The 26,068-nt window shown below is 41.6% G+C and overlaps 1 protein-coding gene, 1 long non-coding RNA gene and 2 pseudogenes across 3 annotated transcripts; 3 read left to right on the top strand and 1 right to left on the bottom strand.

The window, feature by feature from the left end:
* Nucleotides 1-13,830: 13,830 nt before the first annotated feature.
* On the bottom strand, nucleotides 13,831-19,101 carry LOC147495505 (putative phosphoribosylformylglycinamidine synthase, chloroplastic/mitochondrial; the record flags this gene model as incomplete). Its single annotated transcript, XM_086568387.1, is given in 11 exon segments — nucleotides 13,831-14,255; nucleotides 14,550-14,598; nucleotides 14,704-15,983; nucleotides 16,228-16,410; nucleotides 16,413-17,150; nucleotides 17,153-17,452; nucleotides 17,455-17,692; nucleotides 17,694-17,884; nucleotides 17,887-18,695; nucleotides 18,697-18,839; nucleotides 18,991-19,101. Coding segments are annotated over 9 exon segments (3,981 nt in total), but the record flags the coding sequence as incomplete, so codon positions are not given.
* Nucleotides 18,861-21,772, top strand: LOC147495504 (uncharacterized; annotated as a pseudogene). Its single transcript, XR_015197532.1, has 2 exons — nucleotides 18,861-19,259; nucleotides 19,503-21,772. The product of XR_015197532.1 is annotated as an uncharacterized LOC147495504 (transcript).
* Nucleotides 21,773-22,277: 505 nt separating this feature from the next.
* Nucleotides 22,278-24,342, top strand: LOC147495503 (uncharacterized). The gene is made up of 3 exons (XR_015197531.1): nucleotides 22,278-22,511; nucleotides 22,620-22,966; nucleotides 23,354-24,342. It is a non-coding gene; the product is annotated as an uncharacterized LOC147495503 (long non-coding RNA).
* Nucleotides 24,343-25,179: 837 nt separating this feature from the next.
* LOC147495502 (65-kDa microtubule-associated protein 7 pseudogene) lies at nucleotides 25,180-25,574 on the top strand (annotated as a pseudogene).
* Nucleotides 25,575-26,068: the final 494 nt, after the last annotated feature.

Here is a 26,068-nt window from a genome sequence, read left to right as displayed (position 1 = left end):
TTCCTAATTTGTTTGCGACTAGTCCGTGCATTAGTATGAGTTAGTTGACCACGTAAGGGCGATCCATCTTGATGGCGAATTCCACAATAACGAGAAATAGAAATGAATCATTCGATGTCCGCTTGTTCTCCCCTCTTCAATTCCCAATGAACAACATGATCTTGACCTATCATTTGTTCCATTTGATAGATCGATACTTAGTTAACTCTTTTATCTTGATGTTCCCAATCGATACCTAATCGATAACTGAACACGAATGGCTTTTTAAGGTCCAATTCCATCAATTTTGGTTGAGGCAATTCTTAGTTGTTTATCAAGAACTGATCTAGCTCGAGATATATGACATTACGGATCCTTCCTTTTACTAGTTTTCGGCTGGAATAAAAATGGGTTGGTTGTCTCCTCTCTTCTTCCTCCCCTTCGAAAGCAAGGGAAAGAGATTACATCTCTCGCTCCTTGCCTTCCACCTGTCTGCCGTTATTTACTCAGTTGGAGGCTTATTCCGCACTTCTCTAACTAAATAAGTGAGAAAGTGCTCTTCGATAGGTCTCTCCAACCTCGTTGTTGTTTTTCTTATTTATTTATTGAAAAAACGGAGAAGGCAAAATTTCGGCCGGGGCGAATCTGTAGGTTAACGGCCTCGGCGATTCGTTGATTGTTTCCAGCCCAAGGACAAACCGCCGAAAGACCCATAAGCATCCGTATTACCACCCCAGTAGTAACTCCATAAGCATCAGTAAAAGCATAAGCATATCCAGAAGCCGATACCAATAGCAAGAAAGACTCCCGCTAATAGAAAAAGAGGCATATCTGCCGATGATAACGAGAACAGTTCCGATAGCACCAATAGCATCCCTTCCAGTTCCCTTTACTAGTAAGGGGAGCCATCACCAGGCCGATGATCCAACCTCATACCGAGAAGCCCTTATGATGATGGGCGTGATCCATTGCCGATGTAGGCTAGAAGCAGTATCAGTTGAAGCTATAGAGCACCCCTTCCAGTTTCAAATCGATATTGAGTTCCATAGCATGTTACAGATATTCCAGATGTAGAGAGCGGATCCTAAGCCATTTGATCGAGATCGAAAGTAGCTATAGCAGATCCATTTAGAGATCGAGAACCCGTTAAGGTACACCCATTTTAGTAGCAAGCGCCCCTAAGCCCGGTAGGTCTCGTTCAAAAGCCATTTTAGTTGATGTCTCCCAATCAATGTGTTCGGTAATGATGTTGTCATCACCGATGCATAAAGTTCTTTGAAGTTTATTTTCGGTGTCTTCAGAAATTAGGAGTTCAATTTCAACACAAAAATATCGATTTCGACCTTTGGTGCATTTGAGTTTGCTAAAGCGCTTTTTGCGTCAAGGGTGGACGGGTTGATTTATCTGCCATATCCGCCGTTGTTGTTTGCTTGCTTACCATCATCCATATGGTCGATGGCTATATGTAAAAATATCCATTCATTACGAAGGTTCTCTACCTTAGTAAGGATAGGTGGTGGAGGTTATAGGGTCCTTGCCAAACTCAGTCATACAAGATCTCGTCACTTTGGCGGGTTCTTGCTATGTACACCAAGCCCTCGGTCGGGGTCACAATGACTATCCATTAGAATTGTGGCTTGGCGAGTGAGCTTTAAGCTTCCTTATCTTGAGGTTTCATTATCTCCTTCCTTCTTAAAGAGATGAAACCTTCGGATTTTTGGTGGCTCGATGAATTATTTCCAACAAAAAGAGTCCGGGACTCCCTTGAGTGGTCTTTGCTCGGGAATGGATGAAGGATTGGCCGGTACATCCATTGGTATGCTGGAGTGTCACGAATTCACCGGATGATTCCTTAAGTGACTTCTTTTCTGCATCGGTCTATGAGAAAGAATGGAGGATCGACGCTTGAATTGAGTGAGCTCATTTCGCTTTGGTCTAGCTTCTCGGAAGATCTATGATTTGGTAGCGAGAGAAGAGTGTAGCTTGGAGCCCGCCATGTCTTCAAGAACACCTCCACGGATTTCGGGGATGGTTACTAGGAGGAGTCTCGGGCATGGATTTCTTAGTCGAGCGATGGTTTAACCCACCCTAGGGCTTTGAAAGGGATCATCATAAGACTTTAGGGCACCCGGGGAAGGACTACATATAAGCAATTAATAAACGATGCGAATTAAGCGATAAAAGAGCGAGAACTAACAACTCTGTAATGAACCTAAATTAAAGATGGAAATAGTCACTCACTGAATACCTATTTATTAAAGAAGACCGAAGTTAGTCCTAAAGCCGAAAAGGCGAAGGCAAACAAAGCAAAAGGAACAAGGATTATGCGTTACACGACTTATCCATTTCACCGCTAGCCGATTTTGGCTTGCCATTACAATGTAAGGTCGAATGAATGAGACTACTACTAGTGGCGAAGGAAAGAAAGAAAGAACAAACAGAGGGAAGCAAAGCCTATGACAACGGGTTAGGAAGATGGGTCAAGGTTTAAGGAGGCGATGGTCGGTCAATCACTTTCGTCTAGGGCCTTCCTCGCGGTTAGGCAACTCTTTCCTCGTCGACAATCCCAATCACTTGCGAGGCAAGCTATCCTCCTATTTCAGCCTTTGCTTCGGTTGATGTCTATTATGCTCTTTTTACTTCTTAGACTCATCTTCCAGCTCAAACTAGCCAAGACTCCTATTCGGGTAGTGTTTTTATAGTCCTTTGCTCTTTACAAACCCCCGACTCGTTCATTCACTTTCGCTTGGATTGATCTCGTTAGGTTGTTGATTAGTTCATCGGTAGTCGATGAAGAATAAGAAAGAGAGAACGATGCCGGTGGCTGAAGTCGAAACCTAAGTCGAAGTTCAAGCTAAAAGCGGTGCCTAAGTGAAGCTTAAGTCGATGCCTAAGCGGTGTTGATGTCTTAGAATAGGGAACACCAAGTGAAAGATGCCATCGGAACTTGAGAAGGGGACGAACAAGCAACGACTTTCGTGTGAAATGCGGCTCATCCGTTGCTTGTTCCCCAATGACTTGTTCACAACTTCACCGACGGACTTCAAAGGATGATTGGCGCTTTGTAGGCTTTAGATAAAAAGTGCCTCTTGCGCCGGTAGATTGAATACCATACCGGCGACTTATTAGTTAGCATTAAAAGGATTTACCTACAATCATGCTTTACCTAAGGATTTTCCACGATTCGATACCTTTTCTTGAGGCCGGTTATTTGGTTCCCATAGGTAGATTGGTCCCTACTCCGTTATCTGTCTACTTGGCTCAGGCTCTAACCGCTTCCCCTTCTATTGGCTCCGTAGGATGGAGTACTTATTTCCTTGAGTTCATCCCTCTCCGTTGGGCGGATTCTTTGTAGAAACCTCCTTCATTCTACCTCCTGCACAGGTCTTTTTACGTACCTTGGTTTTGCTCCTATTACGCCCACTCAACTAAGAGTGGGTTGCCTTAGCTGGGTCTATAGCTTATGATGTTTCTTTCTGCGACTTCACTTCCATAAAGGCATGGGGGGATAAGGGGCAAGGAATAAGATGGGTGGGGATAGGGCTGTCAATGGATTGGTTTGGATCAATGGATTGGTTTGGATCGGGTTTTGGAAAATCCGAACCCAAACCGATAAGAAAATTGGGAACCCGAAACCGAACCAAACTGATAATATTACATTTAATCTGAAACCGAACCGATAAGATATATTGCAAACCGACCCTGAACCGACCCGAACCGAAAACTATAAAATCAATTAAATTTTAAATTAAATTAATTAATTTTAACTACACAATTGATAAACATATACAAAATTAATCATAAATATTATTAAAATGCTATCTTATCGGTTCGGGTTCATATCGGTTCGGTGGAGGGCAAACCCAAAACCAAACCAATATCTTATCGGTTCGGTTCAGTTTCGAGTCAGTAGAGGGCAAACTTAATTATCAAAACCCAACCCATTTTTTATCGGTTTGGTTCGAATTAGTTATCGGGTTATCAAAACCCATTGACAACCCTAGGGACTAATGGATGCATGTATGTCCCAGTTGTACCAATCTTGGCAATCAATCTTATATTTCCTTTGAGTGAGGTTCCCCTGATAAGAAAGGCCTTAGCTTTCATTCGTTCCCATCCCTCAATTTCTAAATACATATATAAGAGACAGCCTTTGTTTTTAAAGTAGGCGGGCGGGCGGCCCCCCTAAAGCTTAAGGCGCTAGCAGTTAGGTTCCTTCTGGTTCGCTATCTTTCCACTTGGGTGCGAAGCCAAGGCAATCAATAAAGACATCACTGCGCCTTAACTCCTTTTGTTAGCTCTCCTGAACAAAAAAAGAAAGCGAAACTTCGGAGCAGATTGATATGCTGTATCCTTAAATAGAAAGGGAACTTTCTCCCATGCAAGCCTCTATTCGTAAAGTAAAGCTATCTTTCATTCTTGCTTTTGAGGGACGAACCGGAGCCAACTCCAGTGCTTGTCAGTCACCAGCTCCAAAAAGAAGTAACTAGTCACTGCGTCCCTCGCCTCAATGCGTTGCTTCAAGCCGGTAGTTATGAATAGACAGATAGACTTCGACTTCATAGCCTCTAACAGCGCTTCTATCCAACCAATTCTTTCTATCTGTGAATCCTGCTTCCGCCTCGAGTCCAAGTCTCGTAGGGGCAGTTTAGGAAAAACGTCCGTACAAAAAAACGTAAACTTCTAGTCTGCCTTGTATAGTCTAGTAGAGTCCGTGCATGGATAAGTGAATCCATAAGTGAGTGATAGGACCAACGGCTAAAAACAAAATAAAGTGTTATGGTTGAAGACCAAGGAATCAATCGGACAATTATGCCATTCGGCAGAAGTTTTTTTAGGAGGGTGGGGAGAGCACTTATACGATTCACTTTGAGTAAAGGGCAGTCTACTGGGAGTTATTTTCGTAGCGTAGTAGGAGAACTCTTTTCATCTCTATTATAATTTTTGTTTTCAGATGGCTTGTTCGTCAATTATGGTCTCTCTTTCTTTGAAAAGTTTTTTTTTTCTTTGCCTCTCGTTGAATGATAGGCTTAAGAAGTTCCTCCAAGTGGGATTTTTGTTCATCAGGAGGCTTAAGCAGATCCGGATCAGGTGCTTCCGCGATGATCTGACCCCCACCAGAAGGGACTTGCTGAACCTCAGGTTCTGGATTCCGATCAGTTTAGGTCTCCGCAGGCGGAAGATTAAGATCGAAAGGAGAAGGAGGCTGATTGAGATCGATCTCATTTCTATTTGAGTGCATATAAGATTAGATTCTATTTCGAACACAGCCGCTTTCCTAATCAGAAGGTAAAAGCAGAAGCATATCCAGAAGCTGTTACCCGAGAAATGAAAAAAGAGACCGTTCAGCAGTCGGGAGTACTTTTACACGTCCAGGAACCAAAGTGCGTGTATGTTATGGAAAGTGAAAGTAGTTATTACCATATCGGTACCACAAAACAAAAACAAGAACCGAGGATTCTTAAACCTGCTCTTTATACAAGAAAAGAAATGGATTCTCCTGCCGTAGAGAAAGGCAAAAAGAAAGGGGGGGAAATAGGGAAGAGGAGATTATCCAAAACCCAAGAATCTTCCAAAGGTTTCACTTCGCTTAAAGCTGCACACAGAACACAAGAGTTTTTTGCTCTACAGCAGCAAGGCAAGGGTCAGTCCCCTAACGTCAAGCAATGGAAAGCCTCCAGACGAGGAATCCATTCTCCAAAAGCAACCAAAATACCACTAAATAATAAAAAACTGGAGACGTATCGTCCATAGTAAAAAATGACTGAAATAAAAGACCAATGCAACTATCCATGCTATCTAAAGCTATAGCGCTAAGTCTTTCAAAATTCCTTCTCACACAGAATCAGAAGTTGTTGATAAGAGTGATCAACCCAATGTCCCAGGTGTAAAAAAAGATTGAAAATAACAATGTTCGCTTTCCTCCTAATCAAAAGGATCGATAACAAGAAATTGCCTCCTCTATCCCTGCTTTCCGGGGTACCTCTGTGAAAGGGGGGAAAAGATCCTCAAAGGAAAAGGGCAGGCATAAGCAGGAGATGCCACCACTGACTGCCTTTTTTTGAAGGGGCACCTGTGGGAACATTTCCCAAGGCGTCGACCACACGCCCTAGCCTTTCCCTTGGATTAAAGATCCACAATAGAGCCAGTGCGTTTTTTGAACTGGAATCGTTGCGTGCAATTCAAAGCCTACTCTTTCGGGTGTTGGGTTGGTGGAACCGTCGAGCTTTGCTCCGGTTGTCCGTATACCACACTCACCCTGGTACTGATGAAGAGGGCGCGACCGCCGTCCATGAAGCGCTTCAGCTTTCGAACAACAAAGCTGATGCCTAAAGAAGAAGCGGCACATTTAAAAGCCTAGCGCCGCGCTCCAGCTTTATTGAAGAGGGCGTTCGCGCTCACCTAAGCAGCGCTTTTCGACTCCGGCTTTAATGAAGTAAGCCACAATATCACCTATGGCGCCCGCGCTCAAGCTCCAGAATTGCGGCCCAAGCCCATTTTACTTCCCCTTTGTCTATGTACACCTATATAAAGGAAATAGATTAGGGTTTTGAAGTACAACTTTGAGAGATTCATTTCTAGGGTATTGTGGGAGCTCTGTTGAGCTAGGGTTTGAGTGAGGCCTCTTCTTATTGATTCTTGATCTCTTGTAAACTCTCCAATCTTTGTTATAAAGGAAACTCGGCTCTTGTGTGTGGATGTAGGTAACATTTACCGAACCACCTAAATCTTTGTGTCTCTTTGCATTGTTACTTCCATTATTATTGTTGCTATGAATTGTGATGATATTGTAGTGGTTTTGCTTGGTTGAGGTTGTTGTGATAACTACCAAAGTCTTGGGTGGGTGATTTCCTTGGTGTGATCTCCAAGTTGAAATCATTTGGGATAGAAAGTAGCTAGATTGAGGTGTGACCTTCTAGTGAAATCTCGACAAGTGGTATCGAGCATAGGTGGCGTGTCGAGCTACTGTGGTGTTTGAGGAAATTCCTCCGAGAGGTTCTCCACCGTAGGTTTTGATTGATGTAGAGAGTTATGGACGACCAAAAAGGAAAGCTACAAAGATAGAAGTTTGTGGAACAAACTTCGGCTATTGGAAGATGCAAATTGAGGATGTTCTCTATCAGAAGGATTTGATGGAAACATTGATAAGTGAGAAGCCTGAGGAGATTCCACAAGATAAATGGGATTTGCAAGATAGAAAGGCCTTGGCCACAATCCGATTGAGTCTTTCGAAGTCGGTAGCCTTCAATATTAAACCTGAGAAGACGGCGAAGTCTCTCATGGAGGCACTTACTACGATGTATGAACAACCCTCGGCCGCAAACAAAGTCTATTTGATCACCAAAGTACATTTTAGTATGAAAATGTTGGAGGGGACCTCCTTCGAGGATCACCTAAATGAATTCAACCAAACTAAGGACCAATTGGAGTCGGTTGAGATTACATTTAGTGATGAGGTGCTAGCTTTGGCGATACTTGGACAATTGCCTCCAAGTTGGAGTGCGACTATGGCGGCTATTAGTGGCTCTGCGGGAATGACCAAGTTGAAGTTTGAGCACGTTGTTAGTATGGTACTGACTGAGGAAATCCGGAGACAGGATTGTCCGTCATCTTCGGGATCAACCGAGGGGTCGGCATTGAAAGCCGAAAGTAGGGGAAGAAAGTCAAAGCAAAGTCGTAGTAAGAAAAGTGGAGGGAGATCGAAATCTCAAGCCTCCCAATTGCAAAGCGTTGAACACAAACCTCGAGACATAAGTGAAAGTGGTGTGCTATAATTGTGGTAGGCGCCACTATAGCCCCAATTGCGGCACCAAGAAACAACAACAACATTAATAAGAACAAGAAAAAAGAATCAAGAAGCTAATGTTGTTGAGATGGTAGATGGCTTTGATATGTTCGATGGAGCACTGAAGGAGTCTTGGGTACTTGATTCGGTAGCATCTTTCCATGCTACCTCACATCGAGAGTTCCTTGAGAACTACACGAAGGTGACCTTGAACGGTCTTTTCGGTGATGACCAACCTTGTGACATTGTCGGCAAGGGTGATGTGCATATCAAGATGAATGGCTCGTCATGGTTATTGAGGGGACGTCCGGACATGTTCGGTTGAGGAAGAATTTGATTTTACGTGGGGCAATTGGCAAGTGAAGGATTTGTTACAATCTTTCTTGGTGATACTTGGAAGGTCTCGAAGGGTTCATTGATTGTTGCAAATGGTAAGAAAGATGGTACTCTCTCTACATGACCGCACATGGTTGTGAGTCGATTGCCGTGGGCACATGGCAAAGAGGATCGAATGTTTGGCACCGCATGACTTGGTCACATGAGTGAGAAAGGAATGAAAATCCTTCACTCTTACGGTAAACTCCCAAAGTTCTGATCGGTGAAATTGACTTACGTGGAGCTGTGTATTTGGAAAGCGAAGCGGGTGAGTTTTTGAGAATGGGTCGACTCAAAAGCTAGAAGGCGAGTTGATACATCAGATGTCGGGGGCCTAATGACTAATGTCTTCACTTGGCGGAAAGTCATATTTTTGTGACTTTCATTGATGACCATACTAGGAAGGTGTGGGTCTATTTCTTGAGACACAAGTCGAAGTATTTGAAGTGTTCAAGACTTGGAAGGCCATGGTTGAGAATGAGACAAGCTTGAAAGTAAAGAAGTTTGAGATCCGACAGCGGTGGAGAGTATGAGGATTCAGGGTTTTAAAATCTTGTCTTGACAATGGCATCAAGATGGAAAAGACTTTGCCGGGGACACCTCAGTGAGAATGGGGTTGCAGAGCGGATGAATAGAACAACGATGAGAGAGAGCTAGGTGTATCGCACACTAGCAGGCTTGCCCAAGCGATTACGGCGAGAAAGAAAGTGTTAGCAACGCAGCTTACGATCAATAGAGGACCATCGGTGCCTTTGGATTTTAAGATTCAGGAGGAAGTGTGGGCGGGAAGGATGTGAACCTTTCCCATTTGAAGGTGTTTGGTTGTGTGTCCTATGTTCACATTAGTGACCAAGCTAGAAGCAAGCTTGATGCTAAGTCACTAAAGTGCACCCTTCATCGGCTATGGCGGTGATGATTTTGGGTATCGCTTTTGGGATGATCAAAATGGGAAAATCATTCGTAGTAGAGATGTTGTGTTTAATGAAAAGGTGATGTACAAGGGCGACGAGATGAAGCACAAACCAAGGAATCGGGATGCAGAGCGGCCGCAGTATGTTGAGTTGGAAGACTTTGATGTAAGTCGTGGTATAGTGGGGAGCCCCACAGTCGGAGGATGACAAGTAAGTATTTCGAGGAGAATAATGAGGATACTACACCGGAGTCCATCTCCACCTCGTGCCCCAAGGAAGACATCCAGCCACATGTACCGGAGTTCTAGATATCCGCCCTCCACCTATGTGAATTACTTGCTACTTACTGATGGTGGCGAGCCTCAATGCTATGATGAAGCATTGGAGGTGAGTGATGCAAGCAAGTGGGAGCTTGCTATGCAAGATGAGATGAAGTCCCTCATCTCCTGTGGCACGTGGGAGTTAGCCAAACTACCCATGGGCAAGAAGGCTCTACAGAACAAATGGGTGTATAGAGTCAAAGAGGAACATGATGGTTCCAGAGATACAAGGCAAGGCTAGTAGTCAAGGGTTTTCAGCAGAAAGCCAGGCATTGACTTCACAGAGATATTCTCCCTAAATGGTGGCCCGAATACTATTCGGTTGAGGTGTTGAGTATTGTTGCAGTGGAAGATTTGTATCTTGGCAGGTTGGATGTTAAAACCGCCTTCCTCCATGGTGACCTAGTTGAGGAAATTTATATGCAAAGACGGGAGGGTTTCATCAAGAAGGGTAAAGAGAATATGGTATGCAGGCTCGAGAAGAGCTTGTATGGTTTGAAACAAGCCCCCAGAAGCGGGTACAGGAAGTTTGATAACTTCATGCAAGGAAATGGCTACTATAAGTGCAACGCCGTGACCATTGTTGCTACTTCAAGAGGTTCAACTCGCCTACATCATCCTGTTGCTATATGTTGATGATATGTTAGTAGCGAGTTTCGATATGTCCTAAATTGGGAGATTGAAAAGAAGTTAGCAAGTGAGTTCTCTATGAAGGATTTGGGTGCGTGAAAACAGATTCTAGGGATGAGGATCGGAAGAGATAAAAGCGAAAGGTATTCGGAGTTGTCTCAGCCGAAAAGTATATTGAGAAGGTATTGAAGAGGTTCGATTATGGGTAGTCGCGAAACCGGTTTGCACACCTTTGGCAGTCCACTTCAAGTTGTCCAAGGAACACTCTCCCAAGACTGTTGAGGAAAGAAACTTCATGGCTAAGGTACCATACGCCTCTGCCATTGGAAGTCTTATGTATGCCATGGTTTGCACACGTCCGGATATAGCCCAAGCAGTGGGAGCTGTCAGTAGATTTATGTCTAATCCTGGCAAGCAACATTGGGAAGCCGTGAAGTGGATATTGAGATATCTGAGAGGTACTACAGAGAAATGCCTATGTTATGGAAGGGGTGTTGTGAACCTGCAAGGGTATGTGGATGCCGACTTTGCAGGTGAGGTAGATCGCAGAAGAAGCACTACTGGTTATGTCTTTACAGTAGGTGCTACTGCAGTGAGTTGGATTTCTCAGTTACAGAAGATTGTTGCTTTGTCTACCACAGAAGCAGAGTATGTGGCCGTTACAGAGGCAAGCAAAGAGATGATCTGGTTACAGGGATTGATGGAAGAGCTTGGGATGAAGCAAGAGAGAAGTGTGTTACACAGTGATAGTCAGAGTGCTATACATCTTGCCAAGAATTCCGCTTTTCATTCTAGGACCAAGCACATTGGTCTCCGGTATCATTTTATCCGATCTCTGTTGGAGGATGAGGTTTTGGCACTTGAGAAGATCCAAGGGAGTGAGAATCCGGCGGATATGTTGACCAAGGCCGTGCCTACTGAGAAGTTGAAGTTGTGTTCAACTTCGGTGGGTCTTCTTGCTTGAAGACCATGATGAATGAGCCGAGTGTTTCTTTAGTTTTTTGGATTTGGATTGAGTTGTTACAATTGAGATGTGATGTGCATGAAGAATCTCGAAGGTTCCAAGTGGGAGATTGTTGGGTTGGTGGAACCGTCGAGCTTTGCTCCGGTTGTCCGTATACCACACTCACCCTGGTACTGATGAAGAAGGCGACCATTTCGTCCATGCCGCGGGCAACAAGGGGCCGGATGATGCCTAAAGAAAGCTTCACCTAAGCGACTTTCGCTCCAAATTTTATTGAAAGGGCGCCAGGCCTCACTAAGCGCCCAGCTCGCGACTCCGGCTTTAATGAAGGGCTACCTATGGCCACCTATGAAGCGCCAAAGCTCAATTGCGGCCCAAGCCCATTTTACTTCCCTTTGTCTATGTACACCTATATAAAGGAAATAGATTAGGGGTTTTGAAGTACAACTTTGAGAGATTCATTTTAGGGTATTGTGGGAGCTCTGTTGAGCTAGGGTTTGAGTGAGGCCTCTTCTTATTGATTCTTGATCTCTTGTAAACTCTCCAATCTTTGTTATAAAGGAAACTCGGCTCTTGTGTGTGGATGTAGGTAACATTTACCGAACCACCTAAATCTTTGTGTCTCTTTGCATTGTTACTTCCATTATTATTGTTGCTATGAATTGTGATGATATTGTAGTGGTTTTGCTTGGTTGAGGTTGTTGTGATAACTACCAAAGTCTTGGGTGGGTGATTTCCTTGGTGTGATCTCCAAGTTGAAATCATTTGGGATAGAAAGTAGCTAGATTGAGGTGTGACCTTCTAGTGAAATCTCCCAACATCGGGTCCTCCTGATTCTCTGCTAATTTACCGTTGGATACCAATACAGCCCCCCTATTTGAGTAGACAAGTCAACCAGCAACAAGCACTTTTTTCCTGGAAGTTTCAACCCTATCTCACCAGTGGTTTTCACCAAGCAAAGGTAATGAAATAAGCAAAGTAGCGAAGCCGCTTAATATTGCCCGTTTAGCAAAGATAGCTTGAAATAGTTGCACTGGAATGATGAAGGCTTAGCTGTTAAGCTAAGGAGACTCCGGGAAAGAAAGGAACTCGGTAGATTGTGCTGCCGAGCCAAAGAGCACCTTATATACGAGAATAATGAGATCGAGTCCTTTTGAATCAAACAAAGTAAGTGAACTGACTCCTCTTTCACTTTTGAGATCATTGCTTGTAATCCTTTTGGCTGCCGGCGATAGAGTCGTTCCTTCCGGAAAGTAAAGCCGTCTCCCAATCAATGGTTAAGGTAAGCGAGTACAGTCATCTCAACCAGCGCTAGGTTTTTTTGTCAACGAAGCTTACACTCATATGGGGAGCACCATACTTACAACCAACACAGTCTTCTCCTAGAACTAGACATAACCGAAACCTTTTGGAAGAAAAGCAACAGAAAGCTGGGATTTCTTAAAGACTGACTACCTATAAGCACCACAGCCCAGGCCAGAGGGTTGAAAACAAGAGATCAAGATAGAACATATATCCACAGAAGGGGGTTCCATAACTAGTTTGGGGAAAACCGGTAGGTAGATAAGTACGACCCGTTATCGAAAGTCATCTTAAAGCAACGGCTAGCACGCTAAGATCAACCACTTGGAGAGCGTGGAGCCTTTCTCTCAGCCATACCTCCAAGTTATACGCAGGGAAGAGGGAGCATGAAAACACGAAGAGAAATATCGGGAAAGGATAGATCTAAGAGGCTTGAGGCTAGGCTAACCACTATCAAGGAATGTCTCTATTGTGGAAAAGGGGAATCACTCTCTTCTAGTCTAGCGCAGCTGGAGGTCGAGAGCTAGCTGATCGATCAGATTTGGTTCAGGAGGTAAAGGCTGCTTAAGGTGTAGAAGTATCTCTTCCCGAGTGGCTCAACATCTGCAACCGATGCTGTCTCACTCAACGATGAGTCATCAGTCTTGATGTGAGTAATGCCTTTCTTCATGGTCATCTAAAAGAAACTGTTTATATGGTTCAAACACCTGGTTTCGTTGATCCTACTACACCAAATCATGTTTGTAAACTTCAAAAATCTTTATATGGTTTGAAGCAAGCTCCTAGGGCTTAGTATCCCGAGTTAGTTCAAGTTCTAGTTGATCTCAACTTTGAAACATCCAAGGCTGATACTTTTGATTTTAATGACAACTGGCTCTCACATTGTCATTATACTTGTCTATGGTGATGATCATCACAGAAAATTCATCTTCCCTCATTCAAAATGTCATTTCTCAATGTAGTCAAAAGTTTCCTATGAAAGACCTTGGTGATCTTCACTTTTTCCTGGGTCTTGAAGTTCACAGATCATCAAAGCAACTCTTCCTGTGTCAATCTAAATATGCGCTTGAATTGTTACAAAAGGCAAACATGGAGGGAGCCAAAACTATTTCCACACCTTGTCCTACTGGAACTGAATTAGACTCTACTTCTGGTGAATTATTTGAGGAACCTGTCTATAGTAAGTTTGAGAGAGGGTAAAAGAGTATAAGTTTATATGCTGACCTGTCTATAGTAAGTTAGAGTTCAGTTGTGACAACTGTATAAAGTTAGGTTAGTTAGATTGATTAGAGAAGCTTGTATAAATACTTGTAACTTTCTATTTTGAGATAATATAAATAAATTCATTCTTCAGAAACTCTTAGTTTATACAGTATATCTTCTCCGCACAGGAGATCCCAAACCGTGAGGACTTAAAGCAATCTTATTTATCATAAGCACAGTTAGTATAGTTTAAGCAAATATGAGATCAACACACTAACACAGAGAACACAAACTTCTAACCATAAGCTTAAATATATTAATCTCTTCAGAAGAATCACTAACACAGTGGACACAAACTTCTAACCATAAGGTGAAATATATTAATCTCTTCAGAAAAATGATACAACCGGTGACTTTCTTTTATTTTTTTCATAATTGGGTTATACAAAGGCCTAAGATAGATGAGGAGAACTACTGCATACTGACTTCACAGAGACATACTCAATCACAATATTCACAATAAATCCCATAATTATAATGAATCAGCAATGTCAAAGGTGACAAACCTTATGGTGGTGTACAATGTTATTGTCACAGAAGGGAATTTGAACACAGGATCGAGCCTATAAGACATTGAATATGAGTTCAAAAATTAACTTTTACTGTTTAGACCAAGTTTGTGCAGATCTATTCAACTGTTTGCCATGGGATGGTGTTACATTTAGCATAAGGTTAAATACCTTTATCGTTGTGGTAACGAATTATTAGGGTCCAAAAAAGCAAACCTGTGAATACAACACTGAATATGAGCATGAAATGATCAAAAAATGCATGGGGTAGAGGAAAATAAAAAAATGCAGACGACATTAACTTTTTTGACAATTTGTCACAACCAAAAAGGTTGGTCATTTTCATGGAAAATACTAAAAGAAACAACATGAAAATGGTTACAAAGTAAAGGGAGGTCATTTATATGCGAGAAGTCGTGACAGAGCATAAAGATTAAGCTTTGAGGATACAGAACTGGAATAACAACATAAAAGGTTTCTACTTTCTAGCACACTTAATGCAGTATGTGCCTCTATTATGTGTCAAAATTTGACCGCCTATATCTCCCAAACCAACCATCTGCAAAAGATCACAAGTATAAGCAACATAAAAAATGACCAAAAGAATCAGCGAAGATTAAAGAAAAATAAATTTTAAGAACGAAACAGAAAAATAATAGTATACCTGTCTCAACTTTTAAGAGCACCACTCTCTTGCATTTTGAAATAGCCGCAGCCATGGGCTGGGACCTTTCTTGTCAACATTCCAATGCTTGGGGTACCATGGGAACTGCCACATTAGGAAGCATCGCTCAGGATGAGGCATCATAGCCAAATGTCTACCATCAGGCGAACAAAGTGCAGCCACTCCCAACGGAGATCCATTCCGATTAAAAGGATAAACCTCGGTTGTTTTCCCATCATCACAGTATCTAAGTGGTGCTAAGTTTGACTCAAGGACCCGATCAAGTATGCCATCATCAGGAAAATATGCCCTTCCCTCACCATGAGCAGCCCACACACCCAATGTACTACCTGCCATTCCCTTAAACATTATTGCAGGAGAATCCCCAATCGTCACACTTGTGAAGCGACACTCAAATCGGCCCGACTCATTGTGGATGAACCTTGGCTGCGATGGATCCGCCCCCACTCCATGGACGCCCCCAACCTCGGCTCCTGGCACCCATCCCAGCAGAGCCATGAGCTGGCATCCATTGCAAACCCCAATGCTGAACGTATCCGGACGGTTGTAGAACTCTTGAAATTGTTTTAGGAGAGGCTCATTGAAGCGGATAGAGGCCGACCAACCTTTAGCTGAATCCAATACATCAGCATAACTGAAACCTCCTACAAATGCAATTCCACGGAACTCATCGAGAGAGATCGCCCCCTGAAGAAGGTCTGACATTGTGACATCCCATGGTTCAAAACCAGTAGCATAGAATGCAGCAGACATTTCCCTATCACCATTGCTTCCTTCTTCTCGAATTACAGCTACTTTCGGTTTAGCAGCAACTGCAAACCATTTATCATCTGTGTATGCTGGAGTGAAAGACAAATCCCAAGAAGGTGCACGCCTGTTCTTCAGTCCCTCTTTTTCTAACTCCACACAGGATGCCAGCCTCTGAAACCCCTCGAGTTGGAAACTTGTATCCTCCCACATGTCTCTAAGGTCAAAAGTTTCCTCTTTCATTTGAACTGCACCATTAACCTGGAGTTCTATTGTGGGAGACTTGGTCACCTTTCCAATAACCTCAGTAGAAATGCCAACAGCGTGAAGCTTCCCCTTGACAATATCCAAGTTCTTCTTGCTAACCTCGAGAATAAGGCCAAGTTCTTCCGAGAAAAGTACATGGAAGAGGCTCCCACCTTGTGAGTTTAGATCCAAGCAGACCCCACAGTTTCCAGCAAATGCCATCTCCAGAATGCTTACAATCAATCCACCATCACTAATATCATGACCTGCAGAGATTAATATATCAGTATCCAAGTTAACTGTAGAGTGTTGTATGATGGGAGACTACCATTAATCTATAAATGGGAGGACCCTGTTTCTATCTATTTCAGATTTGTAAATTCTTAATAGGTGCATTTTCTTTGGATTCTAGGATCTGTAAACCTAGAAATCCTTGGATCAACTATCACCTTGTACTTTTTCTTATTTATTAATATAACAGAAACTTAACTAGCCAAAAAAGAAAATGACCTGCAGAGATTAAGCCATCTGCAAGCAAATCCTGTGTAGCTTCAAAGACTCTTTTGAGATAAGGAACATCGTCAAGATCGGGGCACTCATCTCCAATTTGGTCAAACACCTGAGCAAAAGCAGATCCACCTAAACGTCGCTTTCCTTTTCCCAAATCAATGTGAAGTAGGATCCCACTGTCAATGTTATATCTGGGCAAGTGACGTATGCACTAACGACGAGATTTCCAGGAGCCTTGACGACTTCACCTGATGCACGGGCTGCCATTGAAAGACTGTCCTTTCCCCCATCAACTGCAATACCCAGCTCGATCATTGCTTCTGATAGTGCCACAGCAGCATCATACATTACTGCTCCTTCCCCATCAAGCTTGGCAGCATACATCCAATTTACACTAGCCTTTACATCAGAAAGACATGAAACCCTGGCCCAAACAAGGTTTGTAAGTGCTTCCCCGACAGCCAGTCTCGCCATGGCTTTTGGATCTAGCAAGCCCTTCAAAGGTTGCTCCCCAATAGCACACGCACCCCCAGTGAGCTCATTATATGACTGAGCAATAACAGCAACATCAGAAAGAGTAATCTGCAAGGGTCCCACTGTTTGCTGTTGTGCCACAAGACCCGTTACACACCTGTCAACTTTTGTTGTCAAAAAGCGTTTAGAACCGATAGAAGGAAGTCTCAATACCCTTTTTAATGCGTCCTTTAAGGTGGTCGCTGGGGCAACATCAAGTGCTTCTAAGGGTTGGTCTACCCGAGTAAACTCAAATGTTTTCTGAGGCATGTCCCCAAGTACTTTCTCAAGCTCAAAATCAACTACAGGACGGGGAGGAGGAAGGCCGCTAGATCTACACTGTTCCACATCTAAGCTGTCAACTAATACTACTCGTCCTTTACCATTTATAGTTCCAACAACAGCCATGACAACCTTTCTCTTTGACAAATACTCTGTAACAGTTGACGGCTTTCAGGCTTCACCAATATTGCATCTTGCTCTTGATACTCAGCACCCCATATCTCCAAAACTGACATAGTATGGTCACCAACTACCACTGCTCGAATATCAATCTCAGCACCCTTGGGATAAATTATTTCCTTCACAACATTACAGTTATCACCAGCACCCTGATCATGAATGCTAATGATTGGGTTGTTCTCCCCCATTTCCACACAAGCACGGACAACCCGATACAACTTCTGCGCCATCTCTGCATCACCTCGCATGCGGCATTAAAATCCAGATCCGCATCATTCTGACCACTAACCATGCTAGATGCAGCTCCACCTCCCATTCCAATCCGATATGCTGGACCACCTATCTTCACCACTAGATATCCAACCTCAGGCTCTCCCTTTGTTATGTGGGAGTGGTCAATCTGCCCAATCCCAGCACTGAACATGATTGGCTTCAACCACTCCCGCCTTTCTCCATTTGGGAGCCTCATCCCAAAAGTTCTAGTGTACCCTTTGAATCAAGGGTTCTCCGAACTTATTCCCGTAATCAGAAGCACCATTGCTGGCCTCAATGAGAATCTGCAGTGGAGAAGCCAAATTAGATGGATAACTGAATGCTGAATCTTCCCAAGGTGCATATGAGCCTTCCATACGAAGGTTCCCAACGCAATAACCAGCTGTCGATGCCACTACAAATGAACCCTTCCTGTAGCATGGGTATCCCTGATGCGACCACCAGCTCCTGTCTCAGCGCCAGCACATGGGAAGTTATGAGTCTCAGCTGTAAATAAGATATCAAGGTCCCGGGTAGTTGGGCTCAATGGAGATGTCAAACCAGGTTGGACCGGACGCAACTGATTCACTTGGAACCCCCTGATTGCACTAGAATTGTCCTTGAAGCCAATTACTGAATTGTTGGGGTTGGCCTTCAGAGTGCTCTTCACAATTTGCATCAGTGTCCTACTCATCGGCTGTCCATCTACAACAATCTTTCCAGTAAAGAACCAATGCCTACTATGCTCACTGTTAGACTGTGCAATATCGAAGAGTTCCACTGTTGTAGGGTCCCGCTTGATTTCATCCTTAAACAGCCATGTGTAATACACTATGTCTTGTTCATCAAATGCAAACCCCATTTTCTTGTTGATTTCCTCCAATGCTGCTCGTCCCCTCTCCATGACTGGCACATAACTCACTTTCTCTGGAACTACACTCGTCTTGAATGAAGTGAGCATCTGAGGATAAACACACTCTGTCATTCTATCATGAACCATCGTCAGAAACTCATTAAGCTGAGATTCTTGTAGAAAATCACTTCCTGCCTTAACATACAACAAGTAACGTCTCGACCTCTCTAACCGAGTAATCTCTGTCAACCCACAAGCACGACAAATGGATACGGCATTAGCTGACCAGGCTGTTGTAAAAGACAAACGAGGCCCAACCTCAACAACAACAGCATAGGCACCATTCCGCTTCTCCTTGTGAAGAAAACTAACTGTCCCTAAATTCTCCAAGAAGCCATTTAAGGACTTGAAGCTTCTCATCCGAAAGAGGCGAATCAACCCGAATATTAAAACACTGTTCTGTCTTCAAATCAACTACTGCACTAGAAACCTTTGTCTGAACCAACTTGAGAAGTTGAGCAGTAGCACTCTCCTGCATCAAAGGGACACGGTAATAATGAATAACCTTGTTGAAACAACCGCCTTGGGAGTGTTATTTCTATGTAAAGAAGCAGCATATGACTCTTTAATACTTCACATGAATTCCTTGGAAAAAACAAATTTTGCCTACATGAACCCTGTACCTGTAGTAAAAAAACAAACAGAAGATTCAATATATAATACGAAATGAAACAGTAAGAAGTACACGGTTTTTTTTGGTTCGGCGGGGTTTTCGATATTGAAATTTTAGTTTGATATTTTTACCGGTTTTTGTTTATCAGTCTATCTTTGGTTTCCATCCTGATTTCGGACATATTCACAACTTTAAAAGATGAACTCATTTATATGTGTGACCACTGACCAGACATATATAAGTCTTAAGTTTCATGCACCAACTCCAACTTCACTCAAGGTATGTTAACCTCTCCAACTTTCAATTTTCATCCACAAAGCTATATCTTCCTCTTGTATTATTTTTTTAGTGATTTTAAGCAAACTATTTACATGTAGTTTCGTTATGCAATTCTTCATATTGTATTCTAATATTTCGTAAGGATTTCTTTCTTGATTGGTTTTTTCACCTTGTTACTTTTTGCGTGTTTATTTGGATATATCTGCTTTTTTCATGTATATTCTAGAAGTCCCCCATTTTTAGGTGAGGTTTGATGGTGGGAGGAGATTTGCGTAGCTTAAAGGTTAGTGAATATGTGTTTAAGGAGAACTATTCTGCCTTGTTTTAGTTTTGGATTGTTCTAGCATGAGGTTTTATTTTAACAGAAACAGGAGACGACCCATTGCACTTGTTTTGGTTACGAATTTAAGTATACGTTTCTAGCGCAATGATATGGCCACTTGTAGGTTGTCAAAGCTTGGCAGACCTTTTTCTCAACAAAATGTTTCTGTAGCATTGGCAATATATACATTTTGTGGCTTTGTTTGTTGTAGAGCAATAGTTTGCTCTGTGACTGGATTCTATTGGAAACGATCCTTGAGGAGTTAAGAATGTACCCGTTTCCTCATTTCAATCTCACTAAATAATCCGTGGATGCCTAATGCAATAAAAGAAAAATATTTAGCTTGCATCATGTTTCGTTAGTGGGAATATCTACCATGACAACCAAAGACCTCAATACCCTTTCAGAATCTGATTCTTTTCTTGGTCTGCTACCTTGGAAGAATCTCGGCAATGAACCATCTTTGAAAAGGAAAGATCAACTTGAGTTCCTGCATGGTATTCTTGGAGACAATAAATTGTCTTACAAATGATGGCCAAACTCTAATGAGATACTTAGGAAGGTTGAAACTTAGAAGCTGCGTAAAAAGTAAAAAGAACTACTTGGTTGTGAAAGCATTACTTTTAAAAGATCTTAATTGATTATATCGAGATATTCATCCCTTTGTGCTGTTATATTAACAGCATATGCTGTCCTATATGACCTTGGTTGTTTAACCATTCTGACCTATTGTTAGAGTCGGTGAGCCAAATCATACTTTCAACTCTCTCTTAAAATTGTTGGTACTGGGAACCTCTTGCATTGCTGTAATTAAGGGAAATGTTGTATTTCTCCTGTCTTTTTCTAGTTTGATATTTCCAGAACCTGTTATTATTTTCTCTTCACTCTCTTTTGTATACGTCAGGGACTGCACAGGTCTCAATGACCAAAGTGCTATGTTAAGGCATTTTAAATGATTTATGTGTGGCTTCTTATGTGTACTACACAATATCATTGAAAGAAAAATCTTCTTATGTTTACTAGTTATCTTATAACTCTTGCGTTCTGAAAGTGTCATTTAATGTCTACCGGTTTCTGACCTTGGTATGATCTCCATATTAGATCCTGCTGTCATCAGTCAAATTCAACTAGTCCACCACAAAGCAGCAGCTCCAGCTTCCCAAAAACGCTATGGAATTCTCATGGTCAGAACGTGCTTTACTGCTGCCTCAATAGTGACATCTTCATTAGGCCCACTCGTTCTTCGTGCCCCATCATCTCTGGTAGTGAAGCGCCAGCTTACCTATTCTAATGCCGCACAAAAGTCGGAGGAGTTGTTTGCGCCACATCGAGACAAGCTGACCACAAGCACCTTTAGCACCGCCTTGGGATTCTGGAAGGGAAATCTTCGCAATGAGCTTTGGCAGGAGAAGGTATTTGCGGTCAGTAGGTGATTCAATTGCTATTGCAGCCAGGGCTGCCAAGGATTGGGGAGTGCTCAAAAGCATCACTGGTCGAGGTGTGAGCTTCTTAGGGTTTGCCATCCATGCGGAAGAAAAATTTCAGTGGCTTGGAGCCTCTCCAGATGGGCTGCCCGGGAGGTGGGGTATGAGAGGTCAAGTGTCCATGTAACAAGGGAAAAGCTGAACTTGGTCTACCCTGGGCAACAATGCCTTTCTATTATATGCCTCAGGCACAGGGTCAGATGGAGAAGTGTAATTTCTGTTCGCAGCATGAGATCTTGGACAGAGAATGGGTTGATCTATATTGTTCGACTCCAAATGAAAGCAGTATATTTCATGTCTGTAGAGAACGGGAATATTGGGAACTGATGAATATGATTTTGCACCAGTTTTGGTGGGACAATGTTCTTCCTGCAAGGGAACTAGTATATCTCTGGGAAGGAAAGAAGATGCAAAGGCCTATATGCCAGCGTCCACACAGGCAAACAGGGTTGATGATTGCTAAGAATCTGAAGTTGGCAGCAGAGGCAAAGTTGCTTTGCAGGGAAATTGCGGGTCATGTGGAGTTTTCCGGGTATTGATTCAAGTCATTTAACAAAAGAAGGGTGTCTAACTTTTGTGTTACTTTGTTTCTTTTAGTTTTCAGATAGCAATAGCTGATTCTATCATTCGATGTACGTGTACACTAGCCTCAAGGACTCAATTGTATACTTATTATTTCGAATCCACGTTATAAAATCATTCCATTCTTTTCTTCTCCTAGAAGTGGTAACTCATGGATAATTGATATATATCATGATTAGTGTGTTTAGGCCCCATTTCATAATTGACACTGTCAATTATAGCTTGTTAAAGTTTTTATTTCTTGACTGAAAGTGCTCTATGTTTGGCAATATTTATTAGCCCTGCCTTACCATGTTAAAGATCATTTGCACAAAAAAAAAAAAAACAGGTGAGCCCTGAAGTCAGTATACTACATGAGAAATGAAACAAACTTAGGGCCTGTTTGTAATCAGAAGTTTAAATGTATGGAAGTTACGCTCATTTTCGTTCAGGATCATATTGGATTGAATCGTGGTTTCTAACAGATTTCTATGTTTTTAAGAGTTCCAATTCTTGATTTTCCAAAGTTCAACTTGATACAAATAAGCAATGTGTTCCAACTCCATAAATAGACAAATAGGCGGAGCAAAGTTAGAACTGCGAAAAGTTTAAGATTGACTTGTTATATGGATGTTGGCAAGCGAGCTTCCAAAGAGTAGAACCTTGGTTTAAAGACCCTTTAAACAATCTATCTAATAAAAAGCAATGGTGTAGGGTTGTCATTATCTTTTAGAAATTGTGACAGGACTGTTTGAAGCTATCGTAAGTGGTGTGCTATTCTCTAACTTTAGATACAGTTCCACAATATCATTTTCTTATAATATAGGGTAAAAACTTTTAGGTTCGATTCTCTTTCTTCTCTTCTCAGATCGGACCCATGGTCAGGTATGCTACTCTTGTTTCGCAGCTTCAAAGAGGGACACGTTCGTATTTGCTTGCAAGAACCTGTTAATATTATGCTTGTATCAATTCTGTCGTTTTTGTTTGATGCAGATTGAGACAGCATATAAGATTACACTTTCTAAGTTTGTTGCGGAAGGGGAAAATTGTTCAAGTCTAATGGCACATCCTGGTCCTATGGATATATTATCCTCAGATAGTGAAAGTGAAATAGAAGTTTGTGTGGAAAATGGAGCATCCTTTGCTATCGTGGGGTTTTATTGTTACTCTTTTCTTGAAATACAGAGGACAAAATTGTGTCTCTACACATAATTGCTTTGGTTAGTTTTGTTTAGTTGTTTTTTTTAGAAATGATGCAAGTAATTGGAAGCCCTCTTAGTTCCAGTTGTTGTTAAGGAAAGATGAACTCCTGTTGTGGTTCTTTACTTAGTGAGCTTCAGGTAATCTTGTGGCTTAATTTACTGTTTTGTTTTTCCTGGTTATATTGTTTGGGTGATGATTCTTATTTCATTGCAGCTGGATTCTTGAGCAAGAAGTGAATTATTAGTTAAACATGGTTAGAGAAAACAAAACCATCAAGTCTTGTGTTGTTATTTCAGTGTTTTGTTTTCCTTCAATTTTTCGGTTTATATGTTTTTGTGGGAAAGAAGAAGAAATTAGGACCAGTAAAGTGTATATTTATTGTCCTCAAACCACTTGGGTTTGGAAAGTTCCATTTTTGGTCTCATAAATAATAAAGCAAGCTGGGTTTAAGGTTTGGATGCTGTGACTAAATTGGAGGTCTATTAAATTGTGGTTCTGAATATGTTTCTGGATTGTTACTGCAGCAAGCGTGGGATGAAATGGAGGAGAGTGAAGCAGAGAAGCAGTGCCGGCTCGTCCTTTATAGAAAAAAGGTGACCGCCTAAGGCCTCACTTTGAAAAAGGCCTCGTAAGTTGCATGGTTTGTTGGAAAATCCCCAAAGTTCACCTTAAAAATAGGCCTTAATTTCGCTTATATCATAAAACCCAAAAGAAATTTCTAAAACTAAGAATCTAACATGTAAATTCCTTCCTGAAAATTAGGCCTCCACACAGAATACGTGGGAAAAAAACTTCCCAAAATTTATAGGCCTCAATTCTTTGTTTCTTACTACTTATATACCATTTTTCTTTATTAAATTGTTGAGAAAAAAAGGCCTCAATATAACAATATTATGAAATCCGCCTTAGGCCACACTTTGGTTTGAGCCGGCCCTGCAGAGAAGGACCGGATGTTGATGGAGAAAGGAGTGTTTAGAAGTGTATCGGAGGAAGGTTGACGAGGCAACCAAAGCAAAGGCACGCCTCCATCAATCTGTTGCTTCAACAGAAGCTGAGCTTGCAACACTTAGGGCTTCTCTTGGGGAGCTTGGTCTTTATTCCCCAGTACACCATAATATATCTAGGAAGCAGTTAATGATTTTTAGCTTGTTTGTCCATCAATGCTCTTTAAGGGATAATAAATGTTCCAAATTTGAATCTAAGTTTAAACTGGGACTAATATTTAAGGTCTTGAATTATTATAGAGTAAAGACTATATTTGTGGAGAACTACTCTTCACTCTCTGCCCCTAGGTGTTTGTAATCAGGCTTTACTTCTATCATTGTCAGTAGTGGTATATAGATAAGTACTGTTTTAATTAAAGATGAGGCTTAGTCTGCTTTAAATGTATAAACCAATTCTCTTATAAACTTACAAAAAGTAAAGAAGTGACCGCCATCGCCCATCAGATCCAGGATATTGATTTACCAACCTTTTGGCCCCTCCGAGATGGAAATTCTCATTATTATGATCCCTCCCCTAAAAAAAAAAAAACAAGTGAACTATTTGCGTATACACTGTCGATAATCAATTGACTTGTCAAGTTATGTAGAGGAGCAAAGCTATTTGATGTGTTGCTAAAAGAACTGAAAGACCTAAGACACACTAGAGAACATTTGCATTAGTGTGCTGGTTTCCATGCTTATGTTGTTTCCTACTCTTTGGTTTTCTTAGCTACAAGATGGTAATCCTATAAGAATAGTCATGGGTTTGCTATTGGAAAAGTGTCCTTTGATTTTTATGATGATGGTAGTTTGGATCCTTGCAGTTCCTTTTGTTTTACTTGTGTTTCATGTTACAAATGATACCAAAAGAACGCAAATGGCAAATTTGAAACTCAGTTTCCACAGGTTATAGCAATATCCGTAACATCAGTCCATCATAATTGTCTGACATTTTTCGTGTGAGTAATGTACCCAAGTAAAACCATGCGCTTGATAAAAAACAGTGTCAAGAAATTGGTTTTGTTACCAATTTGAGCCTCTGATTTTCAATTTTCATATCTTGAAAAGCACATTCTTATATATTTATATTGTTTTTTACATGATATCTACTTCTTTGAGTTCTTTCCTTTTTGTCGATTCACTCTTTCATGCATGAGGTTCATCATCCTTTTACTTCACAATAACATAAAATTCTTTTTGAATGGGCCCAAACTCATATGATATGATAATATCTGGTGATTAGCCTTTTCTCAGCCATTTGCCTTGAATTTTGTAGATTCGAGCAAAGAAAAGACCAACACTGAAAGAGCAGCTGTCATCCATCAAACCACTGGTAGACAATCTATCTAAGAAACAAGGAGGAACGCATGAGACAATTTGCAGATGTAAGAACACAAATTGAAAAGATTAGAGGAGAGATTTCAGGATACAATAATGACATGAGCTGTAGCAACAGCAAGGAGGAGAATGATTTGTCATTAAGAAAGCTTAATGAGTATCAAACACATCTTCATTCACTGCAGAAGGAAAAGGTATGTGTGTATGAGGATCTTTACCTGCTGTTATTTTGATTCCTTCCTTGCATTCTTCCTGTTCCCATTGTAATTTTTCCCTCCGCTTGCAGTCTGATCACCTTAATAAAGTTCTTGAATATGTGAATGAAGTGCACTGTTTATGTGGGGTGCTTGGACTTGATTTTGGGAAGACTGTGAGTGAAGTGCATCCAAGTTTGCAGCAAGCGGCTCCAGAGCAGTCCCGCTAATATCAGTAACAACACATTGGAATGTCTAGCTCAAGCAATCCAAAATTTGAAAATGGAAAGGAGATCACGCATTCAAAAGGTATGGTATATTCTTTTGCCTTTCGAATAATTTTTTAATCCCTTAAGTTGGATCTTTCCTAGCTTGCTCATCTCTTTTATTTGCCAACTTATTCATGCTGTCTATTTATTGGGAACAGGTTCAAGATCACGGATTTAAGTGGAAATCTCATGCACATATTGCAGCTAAATTGTTATTCAACCATATTTGCTCAAGAAATGTGTTCAAGTTTACTGTCTCATTTGAAAATGTGAACTGCGAAATCTGAATTGAATATATAGTTTTCATGATGCAATTCGACGGTGTTGTAATTATTTGACTTTGTTAAATTGTTAGTTATTTTGTTGCTTCATTTGTAGGCAAACCAAATTGTGCCTATAGTAGAACCTATATGAGCACACTTTTCAGTTGTGCTGTCTATTTTTTTTCTAAATTA

Source organism: Coptis chinensis, chromosome 6 (genome assembly GCF_015680905.1).
Source record: "Coptis chinensis isolate HL-2020 chromosome 6, ASM1568090v1, whole genome shotgun sequence".
Lineage (NCBI taxonomy): Eukaryota > Viridiplantae > Streptophyta > Magnoliopsida > Ranunculales > Ranunculaceae > Coptis > Coptis chinensis.
Note: the sequence above shows the minus strand (reverse complement) of the source record. Positions and strands in the feature narration are given on the sequence as shown.